The 15438-nt window shown below is 37.8% G+C and overlaps 1 protein-coding gene across 1 annotated transcript in view; it reads right to left on the bottom strand.

The window, feature by feature from the left end:
• Window positions 1-15434, bottom strand: part of acss1 (acyl-CoA synthetase short chain family member 1) — a 15659-nt gene extending 225 nt beyond the window's left edge. Inside the window, exons 1-14 of the mRNA XM_079853811.1 lie at window positions 14410-15434; window positions 14100-14196; window positions 12623-12822; window positions 9289-9464; window positions 6921-7073; window positions 5179-5326; window positions 4356-4493; window positions 3483-3575; window positions 3176-3288; window positions 2348-2474; window positions 1935-2062; window positions 1079-1142; window positions 698-819; window positions 1-460 (exon numbers count right to left, since the gene is read on the bottom strand). The exon at window positions 1-460 is cut by the window's left edge and continues 225 nt beyond it. Coding sequence (XP_079709937.1) covers window positions 284-460; window positions 698-819; window positions 1079-1142; window positions 1935-2062; window positions 2348-2474; window positions 3176-3288; window positions 3483-3575; window positions 4356-4493; window positions 5179-5326; window positions 6921-7073; window positions 9289-9464; window positions 12623-12822; window positions 14100-14196; window positions 14410-14758 — 2085 coding nt within the window. The 5' untranslated portion in view covers window positions 14759-15434 and the 3' untranslated portion in view covers window positions 1-283. The remainder of the gene's footprint in view (window positions 461-697; window positions 820-1078; window positions 1143-1934; window positions 2063-2347; window positions 2475-3175; window positions 3289-3482; window positions 3576-4355; window positions 4494-5178; window positions 5327-6920; window positions 7074-9288; window positions 9465-12622; window positions 12823-14099; window positions 14197-14409) is intronic.
• Between the last annotated feature and the right edge of the window lie 4 nt (window positions 15435-15438).

Genomic DNA, 15438 nt, shown 5'->3' with positions numbered 1-15438 from the left:
GGAAAATATGAGAGAGGTGAGATTTACCTGAAGACAAACTGATCGAGCACCTTAAAAAATAAAATCATCTCTCATGAACAAAATACTGATGTTCCACAGAAAATCTCATCCAGTCTCTGCCTACAGGAAGAACACTGTGCAAAACGCTTCATGTTTAAAAAGATGTTTGTCCAAGTTGTACAAAGAGTTGCTACTCTCAAATTTACACATGCATTAATTGTCATCACAGTATCATATTCATAGTTCTTCAAATTAAACGTGGCAACATCTCAACAGTCTTTTTCTACTTCTTGGTTGCTTGATTTTTGTAGTGTTTTTGTGCCTCAACGATCTCTGAAAGGACAGAGGGGTCGTCCAGCGTGGAGACGTCCCCCAGGTTGTTAGTGTCCTGCATGGCGACCTTTCGCAAGATTCTCCTCATGATTTTTCCAGAGCGTGTTTTAGGAAGACGCTTCACAACCTTAAAAGAAGAGAGCAGAGATGCTTTCACAGCTGACAAAACAAATAAATCTCAAAACCATCTGTACAGACAGTGATGGTTTAGACAACACATTTTGGTTGATTCTATGATCAGTCATAATCGCTCTTTGTAAATACTCCTGATATAAATGTTCTTGCATAAACATAATACATAAATATAAATCAAACAATTAACACTGTAAAACAAGTTAAAAAAAAAAGATGTTACTGATTTTACCAGGAAGTGATCAGGGACGGCATATTTAGCTATTTTAGTAGCCACTAGGAGTCTCAGCTCTCCCACAACAGCCTGCTGGTTCCCAGTAGCAGATTCTTTTAAAACTATAAATGCAAATGGAACTGGTGAAAGAGAAAGACAGGAAGATAAAGTGAGAGAAATGTAAACAGGCAAGGTAAAATCCCATTACGTTTGCTTTAAACACTGAATATTTTGTGACAGTTAATTGTGTCTTTATTATTTTTGTTCTTTTCACAATGGCCAAGGGTGTTGTAATGCACACAATGAATTGTGGATCAAAAGGTCTCTGCTTGCTTGGGCGGGTGCATGCGTTCCAGATGGCTCATGAATGAAAAAAGGTGAGATCGTCGAAGGCCTTACCTTCTCCTTTGATCTCATGAGGAATTCCGATCACTGCAGTTTCAGGAACGTCTGGATGTTCATCCTGATGCCAGAGAAACACAAAAAAATGTTCATCCTGCTCTTCCGTTCAAAAGTTTGGAATAAAGGTTTTAAAATGTTTTTGAAAGCAGTCTCTTATGCTCACCAATGCTGCATTTATTTAATCAAAAACAGTAAAAACAGTAATATTGCGAAATATTATATTAAAAGAACAGTTTTCTATTTGAATATATTTTAAAATGAAATTTATTCCTGTGATGGCAAACAAAAAGCATTTTCATGAGCCATTACTCCAGTCTTCAGTGTCACATGATCTTTCAAAAATCATTTTAATATGCTAATTTGTTGCTCAAGAAACAATTCTTATATTTTTATTATCGATATTGAAAACACTTGTGCTGCTTAATATTTGTATGGAAACGGTGATACATGTTTTTCAGGATTCTGGAAAAAAAAACAGCATTTATTTGAAATATAAATCTTTTGCAGCATTATAAACGTCTTTATTGTCACCTTTGACCAATTCAGTGCATCATTGCTGAGTAAAAGTATTCATTTATTTAAAAAAAAAATCTTTCTGACGCCAAACTTATGAACAGCAGTGTACATTTGCTTTAGCTCTGTAAAAGACTCTCTATAGAACATTTTAAATCATCATAATAATATAGGTCCCACTTTATATTACGTGTCCTTAACTACCATGTACTAAAATTTTAAGTAATCACTTGATACAAAGCACTTATTGTGTACATAAATGTTTTTACATTGTACTCATATTTAAAAAAAAAAAAAAAAAAAGCTGCATATAATTATTTTCTGTAACTTTGGGTCTCACCAGTGCATCTTCTATCTCAGCGGTGCCCAGCCGATGCCCACTGATATTGATGACGTCATCCATTCGTCCTGTGATCTGGTAGTAACCGTCTTTGGTGCGGTGCGCTCCATCACCCGTAAAATACTGACCTATGGCATGGCATCAGTTAACACCTTAAGATCAACTTATACCTCTGATCACTATCTGTCGACTTTGATTTCAAACTTTTTATGAAGTAAAAACTTAAATGGAGTTATTGTGAGTGCAATTCACAACAACAGAAAGCACATTTGAAAATTCAAAAAGATTTTCCCAGCCAGGACCCTCACTTTAAAGACAAAGTCAGAAAGAACATAATTCAACAAGTATCAAAACCTTTTCCTTTTCAAAACTTTTATAAAAGGAGCTTCACGAGCCCCAGGGGTCTGGCTCACCTTGGTACGGTTTGAAATATGCATCGACGAATCTCTGGTGGTCTCCAAATATGGTTCTGGCCATTCCAGGCCATGGCTGGCTGATGCACAGAGCTCCATTGACATCATTTCCTGTTATTATCTGCCCCTGTTGAAGAACCAAAAGGTTGGTGATTATTCCACACGACTAAAAACACGTGCATTGAGATGTCTCTCAGTTGATCTTCATGGGAGGGGGTAAAAACCAGAGTGTAACAAAAGAGTGCCTTGACGTCCATCAAGGTCTGTAATACAAAGCTTTCTTTAAACACAGCAGGAGAAGCTAAGTGCATTGGATCCAGGCAGAGCAAAAGACAAATATTACCCTTATTTAGGACCCTGAATAGGACAGTCTGCTAACAATTACTGTATCTAGAACAAGTGTAGAACAAACTACTACAGAAAACACAGAAAAATCATTGAGCTTACCAGGAAGTAAAGTGCTAATAAGAACTTGTTTTTTATTTCAGATAATGAATATTGGGACTTTATATCTAGCTATTATGATTTTATTTTTTTACTTTTTTCAGATTATGACTAAATCTTACATTTGAGGCTTTATATTTCACAATTATGTTTTTTTTTTATTCCACAATAATCCCACAATGCCACTTCATATCAGTCATATTACTTTTTTTGTTGTGAATTACAATTACATTTTTACATATATTCTTTTTTACTTAGAGTTGGGCATTTTTCTAATAGTATTGTGTAATTGAGGAACAGAAACTGCTATAAATGCACCCTATGTTCCTAAACAACAAGTGACCAAGCCGTGAGTCAGAAAACAAATAAACAAGTATAAATCACCTTCTCCCCAAGCAGTGCCGGCTGGATGCCAAAAAAGGGTCTCATAGCCATGGCAGGCCGGATCTCTGCTCCTGGTTCAGCTGGGAGTGGGGCGATACACACACCGCCAGTTTCTGAAAAAAGAGAAAGAGAGAGTGAGAGAGAGAGAGAGAGAGAGAGAGAGAGAGAGAGAGAGAGAGAGAGAGAGAGGTGAACGATATTTATTTCTGAATAACGTCACGCATGGTAAATCATCTGACCAGTGCTGCCAGACTGAAGATCAAGGGTATGTTATACAGACGAGAACAGATGCAGCGTTTCCTTTTACCTGTCTGCCACCATGTGTCCACCAGAGGGCATCGTCCATCCCCGACCACATTATGGAACCATTCCCACGCCTCGTGATTAATGGGCTCTCCAACTGCCAACAGATCACACATTCATTTATATAGACAAATTCATCGAACATAAACACTGCACTTAAAAACATGCTCTCTAATTTGGTATGATGGAGTGACTTCGCATTTCAAGGAAATCTTAGCCCTATCTTTTCAAGTGGAACTTAGGTGGGTACTAAAGGGGCCAACAAAACCCAGACCGGCTGTGCACACAATCTAGTGTCCTTGATGTTTGGCGCAAAGTTAGATTTTCCACTGTTGAACTCAATAGCTGTGTGACTAGACTCATTAAAAATAATCTAGAGTAAGCAGGCTAATCTTTAACTGTGTCTGAATGTTCTCCCTTGGTGGAAGTACAATATCTGTGCTTGAAACACCAGCCCAGATATTGTTCTTCTTCTTCAGTTCAAACCCTGAAAATGGTGACCTTTGAACTGGAGAGCTGATGAGTTCCCCATCCCCATTGTGCCATTGCAATGCACTTTTCCCTCTTACAACAGGAGCAATCCACATCAAGTAAACCTGGGTTAAGTCGTAATAAAAAGTGTTAAATGATAAATAACACACTGACTTTCACATTGATGTACTGTAACTAAACGGCAGTGAAACATTTAAGATGTATTTACACTGTGTAAAAAAATCTTACATTTTCTAACTATATAATTAAAAAACAGTTTATTGGAATTTGAAATTTTTTTGAGTGTGATAATTAACAATACAATTCACGTTGAAATGCACATTTTTTACAACGCAGGTCAATTTATATATAGAATTCTTTTGCCATTAAACTTTTGAAGACTCACCAGATGCAAGTGTCTTCAGTGATGACCTGTCATATTTCTTGACCCAGTTATCCTCATATTTCAGGAGTAATCTGATGGCAGTAGGAGCTCCATAAAACTGGTTTATTCTTAACCTCTGAACTGTCTCCCAGTAACGACCTAAAACAGTCACAAAACATAAAGACAAAGATAATAAAGTGTTTGATTTACAACCACATAGCACTTCTACAAAACACGTAAGTTATAAGCTTACAAAAAAAAAATGAACATCAACAGTAATTATGACTAATTAAAACCCAATATTACACAAGCACATTGTCTAATGGATACCAGCACAGAAACAGAGGCTTTTGAAAAGCAGGAAAACATAAATGGAAAAGTTTCCTGCAGAGGTCACATTGTAAAGATCACTGCTTTACGACCACTCATGAAGACTCATTTCCATTAAAATACACTCATAAAGGCAGATAAGGCACATTATACAGGTTAATGTGTCACCTGAACAAAAGAAGTTCCTTCATTCTGAAGGGCTGGGAGGGACAGTAACCCTATCTGACATGATCTAGAGGGGTCACCACCTCATTCAGAATGGATGAGAACAGGAACACGACTGACACAATTATAAACTTAAGGAATGAATAGTTGTGTCTCCCAAACACTTCACATATTTACTTATTGTCTGCAAATGCTCTGGCAATACGAATGCACATTTTTTTTATCATGCCTATAAACCACAGTAAAACTAAAACTGAAATTAAAACTAAAAAAGAAATAGAGTGCATGTGCATTATACATACTGCAAACCATTGCTCATAAGTACATGTAATGTCTCCTGATATTTCACCTGGATTGGGGTACACGGGTGTACTCTCAAACAGAACAGAAGTGGCTCCGTTACACAGGGGTCCATACACCACATAACTGTGACCCGTAATCCAACCGATGTCAGCAACACAGCCAAACACATCTCCAGGTGTGTAGTCAAACACATACTGCAACCACAGACAGGTATTCAGTTACACAAATTGACAAAAATTACACCCTCTAAATCAGAAAATTGATTGCTGAATGTATATTCATTGTGCATGTTATTGTAAATGTGCTATAAATGTTGTATGTAAATGTAATATAAAACATTTGATGTAGGTTGCCAGGTTGTACACACAAACTACAATGCAGGGCAAGGAAAAAAAAATAATTGTATTTTATTATTATACTACAAAATATTACATTTGGTTAAAGACACTGTAGGTTTAATAAAAAAATAACAGCTTGAGTAGCATTATTATAAATACCGTGGAATATTTACCACGTTACCACCATCATTATTCTGTTCAGATAGATATACGACAAAGAGCCAAAACATTATGACCACCTGCCTAATATGCTGTTGGTCTTCCATGTTCGGCCAAAACAGCACCGACTCGCAAAGGCATGGACTCCAAAAGACCCTTGAAGGTGTCCTGTGGTATCTGGCACCAGGACATTTGCAGCAGATCCTTCAAGTCCTGTGGGTTGCGAGGTGGAGCCGCAATGGATTGAGCTTGTTGGGGTCCTGCACATCCCACAGATGCTCAATTGGATTGAGATCTGGGGAATTTGGAGGCCAGATCAACACCTTGAACTCTTCATAATGTTCCTCAAACCATTTTTGAACAATGTGTGCAGTATGGCAGGATGCATTTGGTGTACCTGGTCGGCAACAATGTTTAGGTAGGTGGCACGTGTCAAATTTGGTCCACGTGATGGCCGGACCCAGGATTTCCCAGAAGAATATTTCCCAGAGCATCACACTTCCTCACCGGGACAGTGCATCCTGGTGCCATCACTTCACCAGGTAAACGGTGCAAACGTACATGGACATCCACGTGATGTAAAAGAAAACAAGACTCACTGGACCAGGCAACCTTCTTTCACTGCTCCGAGGTCCAGTTCCGACGCTTGCGTACCTATTGTAGGTGCTTTCAATGGTGGACAGGGGTCATCACAGGCACTCTGATTGGTCTTTAGCCACGCAGCCCCATTCACAGCAGAGTGTGATACACTGTGTGCTGTGACACATTTCTCTCATAACCATCATTAAATAATTTTGTTTGACTTGTGCCACAGTAGACCTTCTGTTGGCTTAGGCGAGAGAGGATTGCCTTTGCTGCCCTCATGCATCGATGAGCCTTGGGCGCCCAATAACACTGCTGACCGGGAGGAACCCACAAACTGTTTACTCTGACCCAGTTGCCTTGCCATAACAATTTGGCCCTTGTCAAAATCGCTCAGATCTTTATTCCGACTCATTTCTCCTGCATCCAACACGTTGATTATGAGAACTGATTGTTTGCTTACCATGAAATATACTCAGACCTTAATATGATCAATGATATTGGCTTCATCTTTGACTGGTCATAATGTTTTGGCTTACCAGTTTGGGTGTGTGTATACTGTGTATACACACACATACACATGCAGTACATATATCCATATGTATTTTTGCACTTTTAAAAAAAACCTTCCATTTCAAACTTTGCTCAGTGTTGTGATCTTCACCCAGTGTGACAGCATTAGTGTGATCAGAGAAACACAGTGACATACCTGATGTGTGAGTGAAGCGTAGAGCAGGTAACCAGCCTGTGTGTGCACGATGCCTTTGGGTTTACCCGTACTGCCTGAGGTATACAGCATGAACAGCATCTCCTCGCTGTCCATGGGCTCTGGAGCACACACTGAAGACTGTCTCGCCATCACCTGACACAGACAGAAAAAGTACACTCATTAGACCATTTTAAATTCTTGTATTATTGTGTGTATTATAAAAATTGTTTATATGAAACAATCAAGTATGGTGTATATATATATACAGTAGTCAACACTTGAAGTGGATCAAAAAAGTTAAATCAAAGACAAGAATGGGTATTGTTCAAAATTCATGTTTAACTTTGATGAAAGGTTTTGATCCACTTCAAATGTTGACTACTGTATATAGTGGGTGGTTCCATGTTTAATATTTTGGTAACACTTTATTTTACAGTGTCCTTGTTACATATGTTACATGTACTTACCATAGTAATAACAGTAAATTATGCATAATTACATGCAACTAACCCTTAACCAAATCCTAATCCTACCCTAACCCTATAGTAAGTACATGTAGTTGCTTAATATTACTCAGTACTTAAAAATATAATTACACTGTAACAATGACACCTTAAAATAAAGTGTAACCAATATTTTTAACAAAATTTATTGCACTATTTTATGATTAAATACAAAATATGTATCGCTGGAAAGGTCTAAGACTCAAGGTTTCATATTTGGTGAATGTTTTATGATAGAAGTGATATTCTGACAGAAATGTATAATTTTTTTGAACACATCAAACTGGGTTGCTATTTTTGGTATAGCGCCTAAACAAAACCACATAGGAACCTAAATTTTTGTGATATCAACATCAAATTTGGAACACAACTTGATGAGACACATGGCTTTGATTTTAGACCAATTTTAGAGTATTAGTATTAATTAGTAATTGATTGCTTTATTATGAAACTACTTTTGTGCTGTTTTAATATTTCATTAAAAAAAAACAAAAAAAACATGTTAATCGTGTAAATATAAGCTCAATAGGGGGAGGATGCGGTGTGAAGTTCTTCATCATTGAGGGGTGCTGCTGTGACAATAGCACATCTTTGATATGGAAATTACACACAGTAGGAAGAACAACTTTCCACACCTTCACAAGCAGCTGTGACTGCAGAGCTTAAGGAAGTGTCTATGGTGTTTTTCAGAACTGAATTAATAATCACTCAAATGCAAGCTAAATTTTAATAATCACCTGGATATCTATTATGCATTTTTCATGCAGGCATAAATGTGTTAACTTTCAGTTATGTGCTTTGTTGTTATTGTCTTTTATCTGTTGTGTAATAAAATTATAATCTTTGTACAGTCTAAATGGATTTTCCGCTTGTTTTACCACCATTAATGTTGAAGGCTAATGGGTTTCCTGCCAATAATGAGATTAAATAAGATATTGACCCTGCAACCAAAACATTATATCTTAAAACATAACTCTAAAGCCCATTTAACTGCATGTGGAGAGTTTACAGACTAATCTATCATGTCTAATTCAGTATTTCCAAAAAACTGCCAAAATGGCAGAGCATGTGCCCACTATGTGACCAATTCTAGACAAGGACAATGTGTGCCCTTGAACAGAGTGGGTGAACATCACCATAGAGACAGGCAGACAGACAATTCTGGCAAGACAAAACAAGACTACTCAAATGAAGTAGAAACAGAATTATAGTCCTAGTCTTCTGTCTTAATTGGGTACAAGTTATGGACACATTCCTTCCCCACTTCACAAACCATTAAAAAGCTTTGAAAAGCCTTGTACCTTCTAGATGAAATCTTACTAACTGTAAACCTAGCAGAAAGTGACCTACACACTGCAGAGGTATAAAATAATTGGAAACATGTATGCATGATTTGATGTTTTGGCAAATGTAAACCCTTTTAAAAATCTGCTTAAGCTAAACAACTTCTCCTTTGTTGCAGTCATGTTACTTTTATCTTTTATGGATGAACAAATTATCTTTCAACAGCACATGTTTTGTCTGGCACATTGGAAAAAAACAGATAGAGCTCAAAACAAATAAAGAATCATTTTTCTTGCCTGGTCGAGCCAAGATAATTTTATATTTATCTTTTTAAATTTCTGGCTTTGAGTGTGTAATTTGTTGATTAGATTTTATTAATATTTAATATTTATTGTCATGTGCATATTGTTGTTTAAAAAAATAGTATTTATTATAATATATTTTCCACACATAAATGTATTTTTTATTTTTTTTGTAAAGTTTTCTTAATTACATTACATTGCAACAATAGCTGGAAATTATAAGGTATTCTGCTGGCCTTATTGTTGAGCTCTGCAGGAGGTCATTGTTGTGTGATTTACCTCATCTAATGGAATGTCTAGTTTGCCCATTGGCAAGCTATTGTTAGTTCTCTTGGCCACAAACACATGCCGGACAGACGGACAGCTCTTCACTGCTTTGTCCACCGTGGACTTCAGATCGAAGTGACGGCCGCCCCTAACGCCTTGGTTGCATGTGATGACGAACTTGCACTGGGCTGTGTGTATTGGAGAGAAAGATAAAATGAAACAGACACTAGAACAGGCATACACTGACAGTGTACAATTGCTGATACAGCCACTGAGCTGATGTGCTTGTTACCACTAACTGGGAGCTAAATTTAGGTATGATGACACTGTATGTGTAAACATAATTAATTTAATGTCATTTATAAGAAAGCAATTGATAAGTTTGCAAAATTTTAAGAAACCTCTCTCAACTGTAGTGCTGTCGTTGGACTTTATTTGTTCATATTACATCAAATAAGATCAGAAAGAAACATCTGCTCAGTGTCTGTTTTAATAAATAAGATAAAGACAGGCAGGTCTGAAAACAAACGCCCTCTGAAACTTATCTCTGTCCAGAACATCACGTACACATACACATCCCAAGATGCTCTACGTAGGGTTTACAAAGCTAAAATGTAGCATGTATAAAACATTCATAACATGGAAACACACATGACTTTTCAGTCAAGCTCAGTATTCCCTGAAAAGCATGCAGGGCTTTTACTGGAATTGAGTAACTAGGTTTAAACCGTGTTATGTTCAATCAACAATAGTCAACAAGAAACTAAAATTGACTATGTTTATATTTTAAACATGTGCACAATTCATCAGTGTATGTAAGGGAAAAAAATCATTTCAAAAGCCATTCAAAAGTATAGAGTCGATAAGATTTTTTTTTTTTTATTGTCTTTTCTGTATTTTATTTTTATTGTAAATATTGTTTTTGAAAGAAGTCTCTTGTGCTCACCAAGGTTGCATTCAATTGTTCAAATATAGTCAAAAAATGAATTTTGTGAAAAATGATTGCAATTTAAAATAATTATTTTCTATTTAAATTAATTTAAAATGTCATTGATTCCTGTGATGGAAAAGCTGATTTTTTCAGCAGCCAAATATGGTCCTTCAGAAATTCAGAAGAAAAAAAAAAAAAAAAAAGAAAAGAAAAATCTTACTGACCCCAAATTTTTGATTGGTAGTGCAAACTATTTCTAAAGATACCTGTGTATTTCTGTAGAAACCACTTTTTCACTAATAATTTAACATTTAACAATTCATACATTTTGTCATTACAAATCCTCATAAAAAAGGTTGTAAATGCCATTCCTTTATAGGTGCAGTTAGCAGTTTCTGAGAATATTGTTAAACACTGTTGATATTTTAAATCAATCCAAACAAACACACCCCTCCCTTCATTGCTCCGCCCCCAAAATGCACAAACATGCCTTGCAAGAGTGGACGTCTCTTTATCATAGCTGAAGCGAAGCAAAATAATGCTTCTCGAAAAATACAGCGAAGATGACGAATGAACGACAAGGACAAAAAATGAGCATACAGTACACAATAGTATATACGAGTAAGTGTCCATTGTTAGTCGCCAGCAGCACACCAGCTATAGACAACAATGACACTCAAAACTGTCCTGTTTTACTATAGCTAAAATGACAACAAAAGCATATCTTGGTTCTTCAGTGAAACATAGCTACTGCTTCTGATTGCTACAAATGTGCGGTGGTGCTCAGTCTGATCCACTTTTAACAGCATTTCTGTCAGGGTTGGGGTGATGGGATGAAGCGAGGACTCGATGCAGAAAAGGGCTTTTTATTTAATAAAAAATTCAACAAAAACACAAGCTGCGTGCTGCACAGCACAAGACAAAACATAACATGAAAACACGCGGCTGATGAAAACACGAGCCACGTGCGACAACGAAAAAGCACACGGCTGATGTAAACACGAACCGCGAGCTACACAGAACACAACACCCGGACAGAAGAGCATACGACCCGAGCAAACTCGAAACCGCACGCTCACACAACAAGACGGAGCGCACGAAGAATGAGCGAATGCTCATCCTGTGCGCTCAACACAACAGAAGAAAAACATACAGCGCATGAATGTCCGAATCCCGACAAAACCGAAGCCAAACTTGACATGAGTGCCAGAATCCGAACATGAAACAAGGTACACAGACAAAAGAGCGCACAGCTCGAAACCGCACACTCAGACAAAGACAAGAAAATATAGTTTCAGGACAGTCAGGGCCCTGTCACAAAACCAAGAATAAACTAGACCGGAGTGACAGAACCCTGACAGTTTCTCAGAAATCGCTTACTGCACCTTTAAATAAGCTGGAAATTTGAGCAACTGAACCCTTGTTAAAGGGGTTGTATAATGCCCTTTTCACAAGATGTAAAATAAGTCTTTGATGTCCCCAGAGTGTGTATGTGTACCCCACAGATATTTTTATATAGCATGTTAAAATTGCCACTTTTTGAGGGTGAGTAAAAACGCACCGTTTTTGTGTCTGTCCCTTTAAATGCAAATGAGCTGCTGCTCGCGGCACAGAGGGTGGAGCTTCAACAGCTTGTGTCCTATTACCTCACACAGACATGCACTGAACATTTCAAAAACCTTCAGCCTTTTATGTTCAAACTGGAGTCGGACAATGATGGAGAGACTCAAGAAGAAGTGACAACATATAGAATGCAACAGGACATCTAAATGGTTAGTTGATGAATTTATGTAGCTTATGTGTAGTTATCTTCTAGTCATTGATTAGCATAATCTGTCATGATAATCTATAAATAGCGTTCCGGGGGCGGGGTTTATGTAAATTTGACATAAAATTTGACATAAAACAGGAGGAATGTCTTGTAGTCCCTACCAGTCGTTTGTTGTAGTCCTTAAAAAGCAATTTCTTTAAAAGAAAATATCTCTCTTTGCATTGAACTTTGAGCGTTGTAACTTTTCAGATGTTGTTTATGCTCAAACAGTAACATTACACACTAACTAAAGTTAGAAAGATAAATCATAATCAACCACCCCTTTAAGCCCCATTGTAGAACTTTACTGACCAATCTTACCAAGGATGGCACATAATTTTCTCAGTGCTCCTCTCCAATATCTGTTTAGATAGTTTCAAACACAATTTCACAAAAAAATAATCCAAATATACAAGAATTTGTTCTTGCCAGATCATATTTAATAGTGACACATGGTACCCATCCAGAGATGGTAAGCGGTATAATTAACCTCAGGTTGAAATAACATGAAAAAGCATCACAATTATTTTTTTGCATCAATTTGTAGTACCGCTCTAGCAAAAATGATTTTACAGCTGGAAAAAAGCCCACATTATTTTACTCACCATCCTGAATTCTGCCAGCCAGAGCCTCTGAGCTGAACCCTGCAAACACCACAGTGTGTACGGCACCGATACGGGCACAGGCCAACATCGCTGCTACTGCCATGGGAGACACAGGCATGTAGATGGCCACCCGCTCTCCCCTCTGGACTCCATGACTTTTCAACGTATTGGCAAGACGACAGGTCATCTCCAGAAGCTCCCTGAGATTTGAATGTTTTAAAGATATAAACATACTGTTGAGTAACAGGAAATAATGCGGGTGGGAAAGTAATCTGTGATGGTTCAATTTCAAGTGGTTCATAGTTCATAGTAGTCACATCATGGTCATTATGCACATCTGATATCAAACTGCCATTTATGGGGTGTAGTTTAATGATGTATTTATTTATACTATAATAAAGTACCGCTGAACATATCATTACGAGGAAACAGTTAATCTTCATTCAACGGATCATAAATGAGAAACAGACACGTGTGTGTCTAAGCAGAGAACCCTACAGTACAGCCTGCACTGTACATATGTCACGCCTCAAGTTTTTTTTGATCTCCTACATATGGTTGTGAGATCAGAATCAAAACACTATCACTTTCATACTAATGTGAATCAATGTCTTCTAACTTCCTGTTTACCCACAGAAGCAGGAAAGTGACGCGTACATGCGCTGTGCTAACGGTGAAATCCTTTACACACATGACTGATTGTGCAATCTGACTGCTGCTTCACAAAACACCCTGAAATGTTTCCCATCTGACCTAGAACAAGAGATACTGGGGGAAAATAATCTTCACATCTTCGTCATAAAAGATGAGAAATGGTTAATTTTCAAGGTTCAGTGAGCAGGCTAGATCAGAGCAAGCTGGCCTGCTGACCATCATGTTTTGGTAACAGTGAGGACAGTAGATCCTGTAAATATTTAGCCTACTGTTAACAGCAGTGATCTGAAACACAGCCAGGAAAATTCAATCCTTACTTCAGGCGCTAGAGAGCGGGGGAACTCACATTCCATCAGAGGAACCTCAAAACCAGCCTTTGTTCTCCACCAGAAAGTGCATGTGAAGGAATTCCCCCCCAAACTCTTCAGTAGTGTGCACCACGTTAACCCTTTCTATCTCTAACATTATAAATAACAGTATGAACAACGGATATTCTTTTTGATATTTGCTAAAGATAGATTACATTTAACTGTCTTATTAATTAAATTATTAGTGTTTTTAAAATAACTTTAATCAAAAGGAAAAACTAGGGGAAATGAGCATACTACATACAGCCCTACTCGTGAACATAATTCAATAGCAAAAATGTGTAATTTGTTCTCAATTCCACTGGAATAGAAACATGCAGTGTTCTCAATGACGTGCATTGTTTTCAATTCTTGAAATAAAGCTGAAATAAATATAGATATTAGATGAAAAATTTGAACTAAAATAAAATAAGCTGTGATAAGGCCACATATGAATTTCTCAGGAGCAAATGTACCTGTATGTGATCCTTTCCTCTGTGCCAGGCTCATCTTTCTCCCAAATCAAGGCCACTCTGTCTGGATCCTTTGCCACGTGCACATCCAAGCAATTCACTGCCAATCATTGTAAGAGGAAATTACTACTGCGCTTACTGTTGACAAGAAAGTTGTGCTTTGTGCAAATACAAAGCAAGGGAAAATGTAAACAATTATCATCTCAGTTAAGATAAAATACACTCATAACGTTTTGTTCAGATAGAAAGAAATGTTGTTTCAGGCGTACTGGGAAGTGGAGTAACTTATGAGTAAAGAAAAGGTGCGACTCACCCGAGACATTCAATTGCCCTCCAAGAAACCAGTTGATTTTCCCGCTAGACAGATCACAGTCCGTCACTTGATAGAAAGGTTTGGTCCATGCCAGCCTTTCCTTGGCGATGGATCCCCAGAAAGTTTCTGGATCTTTGACTGACAGTTCATATAGGTCTGCGTAGGTCTTTCCAGCGAGATGCGAGCTGAGGTCCGGTAGAGCCGCGCTAATGCTGCTGCTGCTGGACCGAGACCTCGCATGACACCGTGAGATGAACACAACACTTTTGCGCAAACATTTCTTGTTTCTAAAGACAATGTTTTCCCTGACCAAAGAAGTCAGCAAGCTTGTGCTCACACGTCCAGCCATTTTCCCGCACAGTCAGTGCTGGAGTGAAGTTTGCTCAAGTTTCCACAGCCCGTGACCGTGACTGATCCTCCGAAGAAAGAGAGGGAGGAGGAAACTTGTTGACAAAGAGCTGTGCTGTGCCTTTTACAATCGATTACAACACTGCTATTTCTTTTGACTGGGAGTTTTGAATGTTACATAATAATGGATTACGGTCGTCATGCACTCACACTACACAACAACCCGAAACGAATGATTCAGATTAAGACGCTTAAACATGTTTTGTTTTCAGATTCTGTTAAATTATAGTTTCAAAAGCAGCCGCATATTTGCATATTATCACATACCGTCTTTTATGTCACATAAACTGTTATATTTATTATGACGTTTGTTTCGCATGATTCACGAACCTCTGAACGTGTTGCCTACCTATACCTAACTACCCCAAAGACTGGCTGCCCCCTAGTGAAATGTTTACAGAGGGGCAATTCAGACAGACGTGGATGGATGCATGGACAGATGGAGAGATAGGCCTAGCCTCTTCTCGCTTTTCATACAGACAGATGGATGGATGGATGGCCATTTCTTTAAAGATATATAAAATAAAGACCTGAAACATGTACCACTCCTGGATCAGAACATTTTGAATGAACAATGTCTTCTCTGTCTCTTCTGTGTGGCCCAAACAAAACGAATTAAGG

This window comes from Squalius cephalus (assembly GCF_949319135.1).
Source record: "Squalius cephalus genome assembly, chromosome: 20".
Lineage (NCBI taxonomy): Eukaryota > Metazoa > Chordata > Actinopteri > Cypriniformes > Leuciscidae > Squalius > Squalius cephalus.
This window is presented reverse-complemented; position numbering and strand designations above follow the sequence as displayed.